This window comes from Camelus dromedarius, chromosome 24 (genome assembly GCF_036321535.1).
Source record: "Camelus dromedarius isolate mCamDro1 chromosome 24, mCamDro1.pat, whole genome shotgun sequence".
Taxonomy (NCBI): Eukaryota; Metazoa; Chordata; class Mammalia; order Artiodactyla; family Camelidae; genus Camelus; species Camelus dromedarius.
In genome coordinates this window covers 16,480,777-16,499,108 of record NC_087459.1, presented here as the reverse complement: position 1 = coordinate 16,499,108, position 18,332 = coordinate 16,480,777, and the positions used below count along the sequence as shown (strand labels likewise).

General features: G+C 44.4%; 1 protein-coding gene across 2 annotated transcripts; it reads left to right on the top strand.

Annotated features, from left to right (window-relative positions):
• The first annotated feature begins 207 nt into the window (after window positions 1-207).
• CRYM (crystallin mu) lies at window positions 208-17,127 on the top strand. Of its 2 annotated transcripts, none has more exons than XM_031433080.2 (8): window positions 208-460; window positions 930-1,083; window positions 3,006-3,068; window positions 7,659-7,760; window positions 10,492-10,675; window positions 14,025-14,146; window positions 14,850-14,934; window positions 16,779-17,127. In XM_031433080.2, exons 1-8 carry the CDS (start codon window positions 291-293, stop codon window positions 16,841-16,843), a joined length of 945 nt encoding a protein of 314 aa, XP_031288940.1. In that variant the 5' UTR covers window positions 208-290; the 3' UTR covers window positions 16,844-17,127. The 2 variants fall into 2 exon arrangements, with proteins under 2 accessions (XP_031288940.1, XP_031288939.1); XM_031433079.2 differs by having other exon boundaries at window positions 221-460; window positions 14,850-14,979.
• The last annotated feature ends 1,205 nt before the right edge of the window (window positions 17,128-18,332 follow it).

The following is an 18,332-nucleotide window of genomic DNA, read 5'->3' as shown; positions in this document are numbered from 1 at the left end:
ATTTTACAAGGAATGTGACTACAGCTAATTACAGGAATTGAGAAAGCGGACCCCAGAATACTAACTCCCAGCCAGCCTGTCTCAATTCCAATCTCGAAGAACCCGCGCCTGGAGTGGGCCCTGCTCTCCCACCCCAGGCGATGCGGTTTCGGGGAAAAAGGCTTTGCTCCGCCTGGAGAGCTGGGCGTGGCCAGCAGGCGGCGGCGCGCACCCTCTGAGCGCTCACATAAGGCGCAGCCCTGGAACCGCGGATCCCGGTGAGCCCCCGAGCTTAGAAGGCGAGAGGCGACATGAGCCGTGTGCCAGCGTTCCTGAGCGCCGCCGACGTGCAGGCCCACCTCCCCAGCGCCAGCCTACTCATCCCGCCTCTGGAAGCGGCTCTGGCCAACTTCTCCAGCGGCCCCGACGGAGGGGTCATGCAGCCGGTGCGCACCGTGATGCCGGTGGCCAAGCACAGGGGGTGAGTGAGGAATGCCGCCCGGGCCAGAGGCTGGAGAAAGTGGAAAGGAGGAAGAGGAAGGGTGAGAAGGGGGGAAGCAGCAGGAGAAAGGGAGGGCTTACCTAATCACTGCTAATAACAGCTGCCACCTAATTTGTGCCACGCGCTGCGTCAAGTGATCGTTTTACAGGAGTTACCTTGTTTACTTGAACACACTCCATACATAGGTGGTTAGTGATGCAACCGTTTCACTGATGGAAAAACAGACTCAGAGAGGTGAGGTGAATTACCCAAGGTTATGCAACTAGTAAGTGGTGGAACTGGGGTAGTTTTTCTCATCCAGTTGCTGGACTCTTGAACGTACTCCGCATACTGCCAAAGAGAAGGCCAGTGGGGACGTGACGGAGGACAGGCAAAGGGATATGGGGACTTGATAGGACACCTCAGCATGGATGGGAAGGGTTTAAAGCTGCTCCTTCTCTTCCCGTAGTTTCCTGGGCGTCATGTCTGCCTACAGTGCCGCGGAGGATGCCCTGAGCACCAAGCTGATCACCTTCTACGAGGACCACAGCGCCACCTCCCCTGGCCCCTCCCATCAGGCCACTGTGCTGCTCTTTGAGCCGAGCAACGGCTCCCTCCTGGCGGTGAGCAACCCCCTGTCCTGGGGTGGAGCCTGGCCCCTGTGCGCAGAGCTTGGCTCAGAAGTTAGTTCTCTGTGGGCCTGGGGGAGTTCTGAATGTGACCACACATGCCTATCTCTGAGCAGCTGGATGGTAGCGACAGTGAAGGTTGTCTGTGACGGTGTATGTTTCCAGGACTGCCTGATGACCCTGCACAAGAGCCCACTGCTGCTTCAAGTGTGTGACAGTGTGGAAGTAATAATGTCGTCATTCTTGTATATATTCTTGTCCTATACCAGTTACTCCAAATATACAGTTTGTGCAAACCCGGCAGCCAAGGAAACATTTATTTAGTGAAACTATGTAACATGGGGTTATATGAGATACAGAATAGGGGTGCTTTCTAAAGCTGGCAGTTTTTTCCAAGGGGTACACAGTGACCTGTTTTATCATTTAATAGTATCAAAAAATTTTTTTAAACATCAAAAATTTGATAATATTAAAAATAGTAGTAGCTCATATTTGTAAGCACTTTGTGTGTGGCAGGCACTGTTTAAATACTTCATGTGTATTAACTCTTAGTACTTAGAACCACCCTGTGGGGTAAGCAATATTATTACCCCCATTTTGCAGATGAGGAAACTGAATCTTAGAGGAACTATGCTAAAGTTGCCCAAGTTTACATAGCAAATAGGTGGCACGGATGGACTTCATTCCTACTCTGTGTAAGTTCAGGGCCCATGTTGTCTTAACTCTATACTCTGCTGCCTTTCCCCACTGCCACTTCCTGAGCCCTCATCATCTGCTAGGCAGGAGAAATTGATCTCATCCAAATCTGACAGCATTCCTCTGTGGGAATTTTTTATTGCACACACCCCCAATTTCTGTCGAGGTCCCTGAGGCTCAGTGTAGCAGAGTCACTTTGCTTGAGGTCACACAACTGGTTAGGGGAAGTGCTCTGTGCCCTCCAGGCAGGCTCTGAGGCCAGGCAGCTGAGTCCTCATCAGGGACAGTCTCCTTAATTCTACCCAAACCTCCCCATGATCCTTATTTCCTCCTTCTTATCGGAATTTCTGGCTCCCCAAGGAAGCTGGCTGTTCATTACTCCTCTGGAAAGGAGTATCTAGCTCTGCCCAACCTCTGCTCATCCAACGGAAATGGCATCCCTACTGGCGACCAACAGTGCTTCCCCGGGAACTGGGGCCATGTCCCGCTTGGAAACTCAATGACAAGTGCCTGAGATCCTTCCTGAATCTGATCGGTAGCCACGCATTTCGCTTCCTCATCCATAAAATGAGAATTCTGATGCTACTTGGTGAGGATCAGCTGAGATGAATAACAAAGATGGAGGAGAACAGCACAAATGATGGTGGTTATTATTAGCCAGACACAATTCAGAATTACCTGGGGAGCTGTTAAAAGCAAGGATGTCTGGGTCCCATCCCTAGAGATTCAGATTCAGTTAATTTAAGGGCCGTGTCTGGGCATGTGTATCTTTACAAAGCTCCACACGTGTGCAGCAGGAGTTGAAAGCCACTGAATATTTTCCAGGCCCTTGCACAGATGTCAAGTGACTTACACTTATTCCTCAAGTTTCTCCTTAATTTGGTGTTTTGAGAATCCCAGGGAAAGTGAAGAAAATGGGAAATTCTTGAGGGCTCACCATATGCTAGATGTTTTTCTGTATGCTAATGCATTTAATCTTTAAAATAAAAAACCCTGAATGGTTGCCATTATCTTTGTTTTCACAGGTGAGGAAACCAGTGCTTACAGATTAAGGTTTTTGTTCAAAGTTGCAGTTCTCATAATTGGATCCAGGTTCAACACCAAGCCCATGCTCTTGGTAGAATAGTATTATGATTCCTAGGGTTACTCTTTGAGAACTTCTCTCCGCTTAAGTAGTGGATGAGGGTGCCCTTTGCTCACTGTTTCTCCTTTCCTCCAAGGTCATGGATGGAAACGTCATAACTGCACAGAGAACAGCTGCGGTGTCTGCCATCGCCACCAAGGTAAGATTAGTGCCTGGCTGTGCTGCGCTGGTGGGTGGGATTGGGTGTCTCAAGCTTGAATGTCTAAGGGAGAAGTGAGGAACTTACTTTGATCTTCCTCTGACATAGCTGGAATGTCATATGCCAGATTTGGGATGTCAAGTGAGCACAGTGATTCACAAAATGATTAGCTACCATTTAATGAGCCCCAGATTCCAGGTGCCTTACGTATGTTATTCCTGATCTTCATACCAACCTTGCAAAGTAAGTATGATTATCTCCATTTGCCAGGTATAGGGAATATGGCTCAGAGAGTTTATGTAAGTTGATCAGGATCACACAGCGATTAAATGGCAGAGCAAGACTTTAAAACTTGTCGGCTCTGACTCCCAGGACTACTTTCTTGCCTTTGAACCACACTGGTCCTGGCAAATCAGTGTGTCTGCCCCATAAGTCAGAGCCAGTGCTGCATAAGAAGCAGAGGGGAAAGTAAGCAGATCTGAGCCAGACATCTATTCATTCAACAAGTATTGACTGAAATCCTCCCACATGTCAGGCACTGTTCTAAATGTCAGAGACCTGCCGGTGAATAAAACAGGGTGACATACACAGGGAGGGTTGGACAATAAATAAAATAAAAAGTAAAATAAATAGTATGATTTGCTAAAAAAAAATAGTTAACCAACAACAAATCCCTTTTAAGTTTAGTAACAGGCTAGGATTTGCTTTAAAAAACCAAACCAAACCAAACCACCACCATCAACAACAACAGAAACAAACAGGTTATTAGAAGGATGAACATAAAGCAGAACTGAGAATATTGGGAAGGGGTGACATTTTAAATCATCGAGGAAAGACCTCACTGAAAAGGTGACATTTGAGTAAAGACCGAAAAGGAAGTGAGTGAAACAGGAGGGGGGCGGGGAACTCTCCAGTTAGAAGGAAAAGCAAGTGATGCGGTGATGAAGTGATGTTCCTAACCCAGTGCAAGGGCATCCTGCGAGAAAAGCAGTATTTTTCGAGGCTAGGGTTAAGAAGAGGTGGTGTCTGTAGGAACAGTTGGAGTCTGAAATCTTTCACATTAAATGGAAAAGTACAAGGTCTGGGAATGCTGGTGTATGAGGCTTAAGCATAAAGGAAATGTGGGGTCTAGCAGAGGGAGGGTTGGAGCAGCAAAAACCAGGTGTTCAGATTGTATGTTAAGATCTTCTAAACACCTGATGGGGAGGGAAGAATGTGGGGATTAATCTGGTAATTATATAGGAAGGGAGTTAATACACCCCTTGATGAACTGGTTTTTTAAAATTATATCCAGCCCCAACTCAGATTGAGATAACGGAGGGACTCTGAATTCTGTTCCCTGGTAACCTAGGAACAGAGTGACTCTAACAATACTGCCTTACATTTGGAAAGGGCTTTGATGTTTTCCAAAATAATTATCAACCCATTGTCTCGACTTATTTTGGGGTTTCTCTGAGGAAAGCAGAGCAAGTATTACTGGCCTCATTTTGTAAAAAGGAAATGGAGACTAGGGTTTGCTGAAGTCCCTTGGAAGCAATGGGTCTTCTTGTTCCAGATCAGTACTTTCCAACCCAAACTATGTAGCAACATCACCTGGGGAATTTTTAAAAATTCAGATTCCAGGGGGATGGGTTATAGCTCAGTGGCTGAGTACATGCCTAGCAAGTATGAGGTCTTGGGTTCAATCCTCAGTACCTCCATTAAAAAAAATAAATTAAAAACCTAATTTCCTCCTATTGCCAAAAAAAAAAATTAAAATTAAAAAAAAAATCAGATACCCTAAAGCACTGGATTGGAATTGCTAAGGATGGGCCCCAAAACTAGTATTGTTTTGTTTTGTTTTGTTTTGTTTTTTAATGGTCTCTGATTGATTCTGATGGTTCGGGAACTCAGTTCTTCCAGACCCAGCTCTCAGTTACACTGTTGCTTTTTGCATAGATAAAAATCTCCATTTTGGGCTGTTTCACAAAGGAACAAGGGTCTCTTTTACTTTTTGTGCTGGAAGAGTAAGATGTTTTCTTTTCCATCACTCCTATTTCCTTTATGACTTTGGGAGGAGGATGAGAAGTACAGGAAGTTCTCAGGTTTGTCGGACACTGTAACTCGTATTTGGGTTGCACATACCCTGAACTGGGGACTCTGACATGCTTTCTCAGGGTGATAATATGTATCAGGGTTTATCCCTGACACACATTGGTTCCACAAATATTTGAGTGTCCACCACGCTCCAGGCCATGTGCTCAGCATGGGGCATAGAATGGTGACTAGAACCAGATGCAGAACCTGCCATCATGGAGCACAGAGCGCATTCGGGGAGACAGACATTAATCCAAAGCTCACACCAATTAATGTGAAAACTACAACCCTGACACACACACTGAATGGAAGGGGGAAAGTGCTATGAGAACATAAAAGGGGGGGTCTTGATCTAGTCTTTGGGATTTTGGAAGGCTTTTCCTCTGTGAGGCATATCTAAGCTGAGATTTGAAGACCAATAGAACTTACTTGTGAGGGGCAGAAGGAAAAGCACTCCAGGCAGAGGAAAGGTGCAAAGGCCTGAGGATGACAGAGGTACACATGCTTGGGGAGCTGCCAGGAGTCCTATGTGGCTAGAAGACAGGAGGTGTTGGAGAGCTTGTCCTGAGAGGCAGCTGGGGAGATGGGAGGGCCAGACCAGGCAAGGCCTTAGTGAATGCAAACGAAACAGTCTTTTCAACCACTTTAAGAAACCTGGCAAGTTCATATACATGTTTTTAATTATCTGCATGCAATGGGGAAAAAAATGAAGTGACATTAACCCTGTTATGATTTTTTTTTTGGCAGGGGAGACAATTAGGTTTATTTGTTATTCTTTTTAGAGGAGGTGCTGGGGATCGAACCCAGGACCTCAGGCATGTTAAGCACGTGCTCTACTGCTAGAGCTATGCCCTCCCCCCATAAATTTTATAAATGTTATACTATTTGGGAAAAGAGATGTCAATTATAACATTATTACCAAGGCAACAAAGTAGTAAGTAAGACAACCAAGCAGGATTACAGATTTACTTTCAGAGGCCGAAGGTTACTTTTACAGATTACTGCAACCATTTCTGAAGCCCATATGTACTTCCAAGAGTAGATTCATATTAACTGACAATAGAAAAAAAAAATTGACTTTGTCAAGGAAAAATCACCTAATTCTCCTTACTGGACAGGAGCATAAGATTACTAGTCTTGTGGATATTGTCATTTTGAAACCTTTTCAAATCAGATTCTTTGAACTATAGTTTATGGCACAAAAATGGTGTCTCTCCTTCTGCAGCCACAGGAGAAATGAACATCTGCTATTACGTCTGAGACTCCTTTTGGCAAGTGATTAATAATTAAGAATACTTTAATTTTTAAGGTCGTACTCCAGAATTTCAATAATTAGCATTGTAAGAAAGAGCAGACCCAAGGAGCTCAAATTTTATTAAATGAAATAGAGAAAAGGCGGAGGACAGTCTTATTTAATATGGATGGTTTGAGCAGCAAGTGATGTCCTTCCTCAATGCCAGTAGTTCTTAACTGAAAACAATTTTGCCAGTTGCTCCAGAGATAATTAGCAGTGTCTGGAGATTTTTTTGGTTGTCACAACTGAGGGCATGGGGGTGCTAAGGGATAGAGGTCAGGGATGCTGCTAAACATCCTATAAGGCACAAGACAGCCTGCCCACTTGCTCCCTCCCCCTCCCCCTCCCCTGCCAACAAAGAATTATCCAGCCCAATGTCAACAGTGCTGAGGTTGAGAAACGCTGCTCTATTTCTTATAGCTAATAGTAGATATGGGCTAATTCTGTGCAAATAAGACTGTCTCTGTTTTCATGGGGCTTACATATTGGTACAAGAAAATAAATTTGTAAGCAAATAAGTACTATAAGGTGGTGAATTCTATCAGGGAGGTCAGAACTAATTTGCTGGAATGGTGAACTTGATATGAATTGATTGTAAGAACCCTTCTCCCACACTCAGACACACGTACACCCTTGGCAGGGGCCACAACACCGTCTCTATATTCCTCTTTACAGGAAGACAGAGACTAAGAGAGGATCAGCAGAGAGTGGGCACAGCAAATACGGCTGAGAACCTGGGGTTCCCAGGGCTCATGGACTCCAGAAGCAGCTCACAGCTCAGAGAAGGTGTGGCTTATCACGCCCCTGAGATGGGGTAACACAGGAGAAAGAATGTGGGCTTTGGAGAACCAAAGATGCGCTTTGGAGTCCTGCTGTGCCATTTAATAGTTGAAGGACCCTGAGCAAGTTACTTAACCTCTCTGAACCTCAATTTATTTATCCTTAAGAGGAGGATAACTATAGGAGTATCCAGCTCATAGGGTCATTTGTCTGGACTAAATGAGATCATGAGGGGTTAAGCACTGGCAGATATTAGGTACCCAATGAGGGCGGCTTCCCTTCCTCCCCACTCTACAGCAGCGTGGAAATAAAAACACAAAACGATATCTTCTTCATTGCCCGAGAGGTCCTGAAAGTCACCTGATCCTCAAACTACATTTGTTCTTCTCTTGACTGCTAGTGTCTCCCTTGACCTTTTCTATCTCATTTCTCTCAAATAGTTTCTGAAGCCCCCCAGCAGTGAAGTGTTGTGTATCCTTGGAGCTGGGGTCCAGGCTTACAGCCATTATGAGGTCTTCACAGAGCAGTTCTCCTTTAAGGAGGTGAGTCCAGGGAGGGTTGTGGGGACTGTGAGGGGAGTGGGGAGTGGCAGTGACCTTTGTCCATACTCCTTCATTACAACATGGGTTACGCTGAAATTTAAGTTGAGAATCCAGTCTCGACCATTTATTTAATGACTTGCCCAGGAGTCCCACTGGAGGTGAAGAGTCTGGAAAAAGGCCTGAATCACCTTCGCAGTTCGCAGGGGATGCCCAAGTACGCAGCGAGCCTACTCAGCTACTTAAAGGATTGTGTTAGACCTGTTACCTACATTCAGTTGTCCTTTTGGCCCTATTCTATGCTTCTCTTAGGAGAATCTGGGGTCTTTACATAGTCAGGGTTAAGGATCCAGGACCTGGGAATGAAGCCACAGCATTTTCCCTCTGCAGCCCAGATACTGGTCCACCTTTCCCCTGTGCCGGCTGGCGCACACTGCCTACTGTTGTTAAGACATTGGACACTACTTTTATTTTATTTTTTGTATGTGTGTGAGAGAGGTGGGGCAGATTCAAATTATGATTTTCTTTTATGATAAAAGTAACATCTCTGCTTTGGAAAATGAAGACATAAGGAAGAAAACAAGAGAATAATTTCCTTTTATCTGTTTTCAAAGACAAGCAGTTTAACATTTTCAGTCTTCTCTAATATACTTTTTTATATCATAGTTTTGTGAGGTTTTTTCTGCTTTTTTTAATCAAAGTGTAATTGACATACAATATCATATTAGTTTCAGGTATATCATAGTGACTGGATATTTATGTACTTTTTGAAATTGTCACCACGATAACTAGATGCCATCTGTCACCATGCGAAGTTATTACAGTATCACTGAGTATATTCTCTATGCTGTACATTGTATCACCATGACTTAATTATTTTATAACTGGAAGTTTGTACCTCTTAATCACCTTACCTATTTCATCCATCCCGCACTCTGGCAATCACCCCAAGTGGTTTATTTTGTTCTCTGTATCTGTAGTTGACTTCTGAATTGCTTTGTCTGTTCATTTGTTTTGTTTTTTAGATTCCACATATAAATGAGATCACAGAGTATTTGTCTTTCTCTGTCTGACTTATTTCACTTCGCATAATACCCTCAAGATCCATGTTGTCTCAGATAGCAAGATTTCAGTCTTTTTATGGCTGAGATATTTTATTGTATGTGTATATATATGTATATATGCCATGATTTCTTTATCCATTTATCCATTGATGGATACATACGTTGTTTGTATATCCTGGTTATTGTAACTAATGCGGCAGAGAACATGGGGATGCATTTATCTTTTTGAGTTAGTGTTTTTGTTTCCTTCAGATAAATACCCAGAAGGAGAGTTGCTAGATGGTATGGTAGTTCTGTTCCTAATTTTTTGAGAAACCTCCATACAGTTTTCCAGAATGACTGCACCAATTTACATCCCTACCAACAACGAACTCAGTTTCCCTTTTTTCAGCATCCTTGCCAACACTTGTTATTTTTTTGTCTTTCTGATAATCACCATTCTGACGGATGGGAGGCGATATCTCATTGTAGTTTTGATTTGCATTTCCCTGTGGTTCACTGACATTGAGCATCTTTTCATGTGTCTGCTGGCCGTTTGTGAGTCTTTGGAAAAATATTTATTCAGATTCTTTGCCCATTTTTTAAGCAAGTTGTTTGGGTTGTTTTATGTTTAATATTAAGTTGCATAAGTTCTTTGCATATTTTACATATTAACCCCTTATAACACAGTTTTAATCATGTTAAGTTTACACAGTTGCATATCCTGTATTTTCACTGAATGGCCTAACACTATCACTTTTCCAGATTTCCTAATTTTTGTGTAGTATTTCACATTTTCTATCAAGAAAGGTGGTACGGTTAACCATTCTCTTCTAACTGGGCATATTATATTGTGTTTCACCTTAGTTGTTGAACTTACCTAGACATAACATTTATTTCCATATTTGTTATATTTCCTTGTGAGAGATTCTTTAGGCCTTATTTGCCGTTGAAGGCGGACAACCCCCACCCCAGACATCAGTATCTGTTAAGCAAGCTAGCGAGTCCCCATCTCCTGGTGATGCCAATGACCCACCCCCTCTCCACCAGCACTTTCCAGGATTCTAAGTGTAGCTACTACCCTTGGCCTTTTCATCTGCTGCATGACTCACTCCTGAAACCCTTCCAATCTTTAATTCCCGGCATATCCTTCAGAGATCAAGCTTTTCCACGCATAGCACTGCACATCCTGTTTGTGAATCTCACACCTGTTATGACTCCTTTACAGAATCCCAAACATAAACTGTGAGTTTGATGCTAACTTTTGCCAGTTATCATTCACATTTTACAGACATGAAAACTGAGGCTGAATGAGGGGAAATAACCTCAGAAACAGTTAAGTGACAGAGCACGGATTGATTCTAAGGCCGTCTCGCTCCAGAACTCGCTCTGCTAATCATTAAGCTCTATAGTAGCTATTAAGCTACTGAGGCTGTGTGTCCCAGGCTAGAACTGAAAAACCTCCCCTCTTCCTGAAAGGGGAATATGGTAGACAAAGCTCATTTTCAAATATCTGGCCCAGATTAATGCTATACCCTTGATCAAATATCCGCTCTCCATAGGGAATGATTTAAATAACCACAGCCCTTACCCCAGAGTGGTTCAACTTTTCCTTGTGCCCCTGGACTTGATGAAACATAAACTGTCAAATACTCATGGCACCAATGTCCCTCTTGTCACCCCCAATGAAGGTGAGGATATGGAACCGCACCAAAGAAAATGCAGAGAAGTTCGCAGACACAGTGCAAGGAGAGGTACAGGTCTGTTCCTCGGTCCAGGAGGCTGTGGCAGGTGCAGATGTGATCATCACAGTCACCATGGCAACAGAGCCCATCTTGTTTGGTGAATGGGTGAAGCCTGGGGTTCACATCAATGGTAAGCAGAGTGTCTCCATGAGCTTTGGGTGGCCGGACTCTCCCTTGGCTGGACCAAGGGGCCGCGTCAGCAGAACTGGTTTACTCATGCAAATGCCCGAGCTTCTTAAGGGCCTCGGACACATTTGAACCTTGAAAGACAATATTTACTCCAAAATATGAAAAAAAATCACAAACCTGAAACTAATACATTTAATTAAAGTTTTATAAAGTGTAAATGATCAATTACAGCTCAGTTCTAAAATGTCATGAAATTTAAATTACAAAAGTCAAATGACTCACTTATTCTTAACAACACTTAGAATTATTTTTTTTTTAATTTTAATTACACCACAAAAGACATTTCATGTGACTTGTGGATGCTTTTTAATATGTAACATAGGATGGGTGGGACTCTAATCAAAAGAATTCCTGGGGCCTCTAAAGATCCTCAGATGGCCTTGGGGGCTGGCAAGATCTGATCTCTATTGAATACCTACTATTACAGGTGCTCTTCTAAATTCTTTGTATGTCCCATATCATTGAATTCTCACAACAACCTTATGAAGTAGGAGCTATTATTATCATGACCATCATTTTACAGGTGGGTAAACCAAGGCATGGAGAGATTTAAGTATCTTGCCCAGAGTCAGAGGTTCCTAGAGACAGAGCTGGCATTTGAGCTAAGGCAGTCTACCCTCAGAGCCCAAGAGCTTAAATAATGTCCTCTATCATCTTTCAGTAAGAAGACTGGATTCTGATGAGCAAACAAATGAAGACTAGAGAATTTAAACGTGGTATCAGTGCCCCACGTTTTAGTGACAAGCACGTGGTGTGAATTCACACGGTCTAAGATCTCTGCACACATTGGCAAATGAGCTTGCAAGAGCCAAGTATCACGACTATGTGTTCATTCACAAACACGTGCTGAATCCCTACCGTACATCAGGCACTGTTCTAGATGCCGGGGACGTCACAGTAAACCAGCAGTCAAGGTCACTACTTTCCTGGTGCTTACATTCTAGTGAAGGGAGACAAACAACAACCAAGCAAACAAATAGATGAGCTAGTAGTTCCAACTAAAGAGAAGTTCTATGAAGGAAGCAAAACGTGGTGTGATTGAGGAAGGGGCCATAGTAGCCTGTTTGGGACTGGTATTATGATGTTTGTCCAGGGGTTAGGTCTTGCTGTTCGAAAGCCAGACCCGAACAGTAAGACCATTTCTGGAAGGACTTGGGAAATCAAGAGAAACCAGTTCTTGGTGAAATGGACAAGCGCTGAATATTCAGCAAGACTGACTTGATTTTTTTTTCCTGCTTTTTTTTTTTTAGCACATAAAACAGCACATATTTATTATCTCACAGTTTCTGTGGTTCAGGAGTCTGGGCATGGGTTTTAGCTGAGTCCTCTGCTCACACCGGGATGAAATCCAGGTGTTGTCCAGGCTTCAGTCTCATCTGGAGCTCAGAGTCCTCTCCCAGGCTCACATGGTTGTGGCAGGTTCCTCACGTTGCAGGACAAAGGTGCCCGTTTTCTTGGGGCTACTCTCAGCTACTAGAGGCTGCCCATATTTCTTGCCATGTGGCTGCTCAACCTCGAAAACCAGCATCAGAGAACCTTCCTCATGCTGGATCCCTCTAATGCTTTGAATCTCTCGCTCCAGGAAGGGCTGACTTGATTTTGAGTCAAGGCACCTCGTATCTTTCCCTAGCCTAAAGACAAAATCGGTTATGTGTTCACAGAAGCATCAAATATGCTTATGTGTTACAAGTGCAGTTGACAAGGAAACACCAACAACAAATCTTACTTACTTTACAGCTTGGCCAGGAGATCAGCTCAGTTCCAGCCTCCCCTGCATGTCCCTCATGCTGCCCCTGGAACATCATCAGCCAGTGTCTGATGCTCACCCGTTCTAGCCCCACTGAAACAAGGCCAAAGTCCAGCCTGAGGCAGGCCCCTCCCTTTGCAGCCTGGCCCACCTCCATCTGCCTGAGTGGCCTTATGCAACCCTTTGAGAACTCAGCCTGCTCAGAACCAGGGGGCTCAAGTGCAATGAGAAGAGGTGGCTTGAGAAGCTAGGGTTTTTCCCACCGGCTGATGATTTATTTACGAGCTTCATTACTTGGTGTTTTTGTTCTATAGAACTCCTCACACAAACAGCCTTCAAGATGGACATTTTTACACCACCACTCTCTTTGAAAATTAGAGTAGGGGAGAGCAGCAGGAGAGGGAACAAGTAGAGAAAACTGGATGGCAGTGAAAGAAGGCATATAAATGCTGCCGTATATTTGTGTAAGGCTTTATAGCGGTTTCCAAAGACTGGCTGGCAGGGGCTGGATCCAGCCAGCAGATGTGTTTTGTTTAGACCATAGACTGTTCTGAAAACCAGGAAATAACACATGCAAATAGATTTCCTGCTTCCCTTTAAAAAAGCGGGGTATCTAACAGTGGCCCTGCATTCTCATATGGCAGTAATTAGCTGGAGCTGAACAACGACCGTCTCCTTTAGAAGGGCCTGCTTTCTTCTCTGTACTTCAGTCTCCAGCATTTCCAGTCCAGTCTCTCTGACCAGTCCTGCTCATTTTCATTACTTGCCTAGCCTTGCAGGCATTTGGTTGCAGCTTCTGCATTATCCTATGTCCCAGTGCTGGGCGGCATGATGCCTTGGATTCATCGTTAAGATTCTGGGCTGTGCAGAGGATGTGAAATCTTGGTGCCAGGGTGCAGCTGGTTTCCTCTTTATTGGGGTTTCTCCGTGACCCTGACACTGGGTTCTTTTCTCATGAGTTAGAAGAGAAGTGGTTGGGGTGAGGAAGGGGAATGATTGAAAAGCAAGCAGACAGACAGAAGACAGAGGAGTGTGGGGTATAAATAAGTTCCAAGTGATGTCTCTGTTTTAGAGTCTTTGTGGGGAAGGCACCGTTCCTGGTAAGCGGAAGACGCCTGAAAGGCACGTGCTTTCTCAGAGCCACAGATGTGTGCTTATTAGGTACATAACCTTGGCATGTACCGCTTCTTTGAGCCTCCGCTTAAATGGGAATCAGACATGAAGTGTACTTGGGAGGACTATAAATAGCATGTGTGAAACAGCCCACAGAGAGCAGGCACACAGTACATGAATGCTGAGTTGCCTCAAAGTCTTTTTTTCAGTAATGAGAAGGGGTATGAAATGGAAAGGGAACAAATGCCAGGTATTATTCTTATGAGTGGGTATTCAGTCTTGTTGATCAGGAGGGAGTTTGCCTGGGGAAATGAGGCATTCCACATCTGTTCCTACCTGCCCTCTGCCACCTCCTTTTCCCCCACCCCTTCCATTCTTTGGTGTGTTCGTGACTATTTCCAGGCTCAAAATATGTTTTGCTGTCTCTTAGCCATCGGCGCCAGCAGACCTGACTGGAGGGAGCTGGATGATGAGCTCATGGAAGAGGCTGTGCTGTACGTGGATTCCCAGGAGGCTGCCCTGAAAGAGTCTGGAGATGTCCTCTTGTCAGGGGTGAGCCTCCCCTCCTGGTGGGCTTTTGCCGACTGACCGCGCCTGGATCCCAGGCTTTCATTAACTCTCCTTCAGTCTGGCCCGCTCCAGACCTTTGTAACCCCCACCTCTTTGCGGGGTGATAACTCCCAAATGTCTCTAAACCATTTCTTTCCCCTTCCAAAATAATGTAGCCATTATGGTGGTGGCAAGTGTTTTCCTGTCCCTTTTACCTGAAGAGAGCAGTTTGATGGATTTTTCCTTTGGACTGGGCTGTCCTATAAAGTAGTAGAATTGGAAGATGGGAGCCCTTTGGAGCTTGGAAACTTTCCCAATATGGCCAACAAATTAGGACTAGGGTTGGCCACTTTCTGGCCTTCTTTTTCTTTCGTAATCAGGGCATAGAATAAGAAGGGGGACTGCCAAAATAAGACAGAACATGCCTATTTCCTCACTGACACAGTGTCCTGGCAGGACATTCCTCTGGCCACAAATTTGTATTTCTGCAATCGTGGTATCACAAAGGCAGATGCTACACCACTCCCCACCCCAAAAAGAAAGATTTAAAGGGGAAGAGTCCTCTGACATCATCCAGTTTATAAAGTCTTTTTATCAAGTTTATCCCTTATCCAGCTCAGAGACACGCTGTCCTGGCTTCAGAAGCTGGCCCTGAGCAGACATTCACTCGCTCCATGGCCTAGATCAGCATGTGTTCATTTGACAGGCCAAGATCTTCGCTGAGCTGGGAGAAGTGGTGAAGGGAGTGAAGCCAGCCTACTGCGAGAAGACTACAGTGTTCAAGTCTTTGGGTAAGAGCCACTGCTCCCAGGGCACAGCCCTAACCAGGGCACAAGGTAGGTTTATTGGTGGGAAGAGGAATGAGTCAGCAGGCTCCATAGCTCAGTAATCGTGAAATCTATCATTCAGGTCAGTTATTTACATCTTGGCATCGTGGTGAAACCTGTGAACTCTGGAACTGGGCAGTCCTGGATTAGATTCCCTTCTCTGCCCCTCCCTGGACAGGCATCCTTGAGCAGGTGACATCACCTCTCTGAGCCACAATTTCTTTACCACCTGTCATCTAGAGTTTTTGTGAGAATTAAGTGAGACGTGCACGTCAAACAATTTGCACATAGCAAGTGTCAGCATTAAGTCATTTAGACTCAGATCTAAATGAAACTTAAAAAGATATCCTTCAGAGGTGGAGAGTGGGAGAAAAAGATGTTAATAAAAAAAGAGCTTAAGAGAAATAGCAGGGAGACCCAAGCTGAGAGAGACCCAGACAGGAAGTATAGCCTGTGACCTTTTTTCCCCTCCTTCCCTACCTTCCTGCTTGCTGATTTAAGAAGGGCTTCACTGTGGAGCCCGTTACCACCTGAGTTAGTACAGGCAGAAGCCCAGCAAAGAAAGGGCTCCCAGTGGCTGGTCTGCCCTTCAGCCCAGCTGTCCCACCTTATCAGATTTAAAGAAATGGACGTAAATGGTCACAGAGATCATTTTCAGCTCATACACCTAAAATGTTGAAATCCTCCCAAACTGGTTGGTAAATAGTTGCTGCCCTGAGCCCTTCAAGCTCTCCAGGCCTTACATATTTCTTAATGATCAAGCAACCAAAGCTTTAATGCTTGGCAGTGTATTTAAAAGTGCTCCAACCACCCAACACCCACGCCAGTCAGTATCCGTGCCTTGCCATCTGTTAAATTTTTTTTTTAAAATCTCTCATGCACAGAAAGACAGGCAAAAGCAGCTTTATCTAGAGCCTGGTTCAGAGACATCACACTGATCTAGTTATGTCTGAAAGCTTCATCGTTCCTAGCAGATCGGAGGTCAGTGACCCCTTCAGGAGACAACAATGCAGAAGCCTGCTCTATACTTCTGAGCAATTTTTACTTTCTCACTTTTGGGGATTGGTTTATTGGCACATTTTTTCATCTAAGGAGACACATATTAAACATCTGTTATGTATCAGGCTCCATATTGAGAGCAGTGGTGGCTACAAAAATTAATAAAAACTGGCTCTTGCCCTTTAAGGACATACACCAATTTAGGGTTAACGTATGTGCCCAAAACTACAAGACAAAGGGGGCGTTGCTGAAGACTCAGGGTTTGGACTAGACCAGAGAGGTCCAACAAACTACAAACCATGGGCCAAACCCAGCCCCCCTGGGAGTGAAATCGTTTTTTTACATTTTTCAAAAATGATTGGAGGAAAAAATTAAGAGTATTTCATGACACAGGAAAATTATATGACACTGAAAAATGCAGTGTCCATAAAGAAAGTTCTGTTGGAGCACACTCAGGCATATTTGTTTACCTGTTGTCTACAGCTGCTTTTGTACTAGAACAGCAGAGTTGAATAATTTCACGGAAGTGGCGTGCAGAGCTCAAAATATTTACTGTCTGGCGCTTTACAGGAAGTTTTCTGGCCCTTGAACTAGCCTTTGAAGGACACAGAATTTGTTTGGTGGGCATTGTCAGCCTTGCCCTGCCCGTGGCTGATGCTTCAAGCCCAAGTTCACCGCTGGGCGTCAGTCCTTGTTACCCTGATGGGCATTATTGGCAGCATGGATGCTGTTTCAGGGAACCTGAGACCTGGGGTGTTTGAGGAAAAGTTGTTCTGACAAAAGGTGAACCAACTTTCTGTTCATTCCAGGAATGGCGGTGGAAGACATGGTGGCAGCCAAGCTAGTGTACGATTCCTGGTCATGTGGCAAATAAAAAGAGGGAACTTTGTGTTGAGTGGATGCTATAGCTCGAAGGGTGTTAACACTAGTTGTCTCATAATTTCAACATCAAATAAGGGAGCCCAGTGCCCAGTGAGCTATAGCTTTGTGTTTATCATATCTTACCTTAAATAATGAGATATCCCCTGTTGTGTTTGTAGTTGGAAAGCAAAACTAAGTGGCCATTTCTTCTGTAACGTCAGATTATTCTAGCATTCCTTTCCCCCTGTATTTCACTACCTTTTGTAATTCCTTGAAATAAAGCTCTTTCCAATTCTGCGGGTCTTGCTTTAGTAACTTCTAGCCCTCACGGCAAGGAAAATAAGGGGATGGAGTGTTTCCATTTGCTCCCTGCAGGAGCTCCAATGGCTGGAGTTATATTTTTTTTTCTATTTTATTGAGATACAATTTACACACCATAAGATCCACCAGTTTGAAGTATCTAATTCAACATTTTTAGTATATCCACAGGGTTATGCAACCATCACTACTGTCTAATTTCAGAACATTTCCACCACTCCAGAAAGAAACCCAGAACCTGTTAAGCAGTCATTCCCAATTTCCCCTGGTCCCTAGCAACCACTAATCTACTTTCTGTTTTTATGAACTTGCCTTTTCTGGACATTTCGTATTAAATGGAATGATATATTATGTAGCCTTTTATTTCTGGCTTCTTATAATTGAAATTTCAAGGAACTGTGGAGCTTCCATATTGGTCGGGACTCCTCTGGTCATAAGTTGTAGAGACCACAACTCAAACTGCCTGAATCTGAATGAATGGATGAGGAATGGAATTTATTGGCTCTTGTAGTTAAGAAGTACAGGTAACTGGTTTCAGCTGTAGCTGTATCCGGGAGCTCCGAGTGTCATCAGGACCCAGTCTTACTCTCTCTGTCCCTTGGCCCTGTTTTCCTCAGTGTTGGCTCCATTATCAAGTAAGGTCTCTCCTGATAGTGGCAGGATGGGTGCCAGCAGCTCCTGAATCATAGTCTGTCCTCTTCAGCAACCCGAGCAGAAATAGACATTCTCTTCATTAACAGAAGTCCTAGAGTGGAGACTCACTGGACCACCTAGGTCATACACCCATATGCGTAACACAGTAGCTAAAGGAAACAGAATACTCTATTTGGCCTGGTCAGGCCATGTGCCTGTCCCTGAACCACTGCACCACCCAGGGGGATCTGATTTCCCTATTTTCCAGGCCTGAGTCACACGCCCCCTCTTGAAGTCAGGAGTGCCGTCAGCTCATCTTTCCACATGAGCTGACAAAAGGAAAGAGGTCTCTTACTAGAAAGGAGGAGGAGTGTGTATTGCATAGACAAAATCTGCAGATGTCCATTATAGGGTCAGGGTTGAAAGGGTCATTAGGAATCATATAGTGCCACCTCCTCAACTTACAGATGGGGAAACTGAGGTGCAGAGATGAGTCCCTAGCAGAGCTTGGTAGCCCATTCCTGCCAAAGCTCCCATTCAAATCCTCCCAA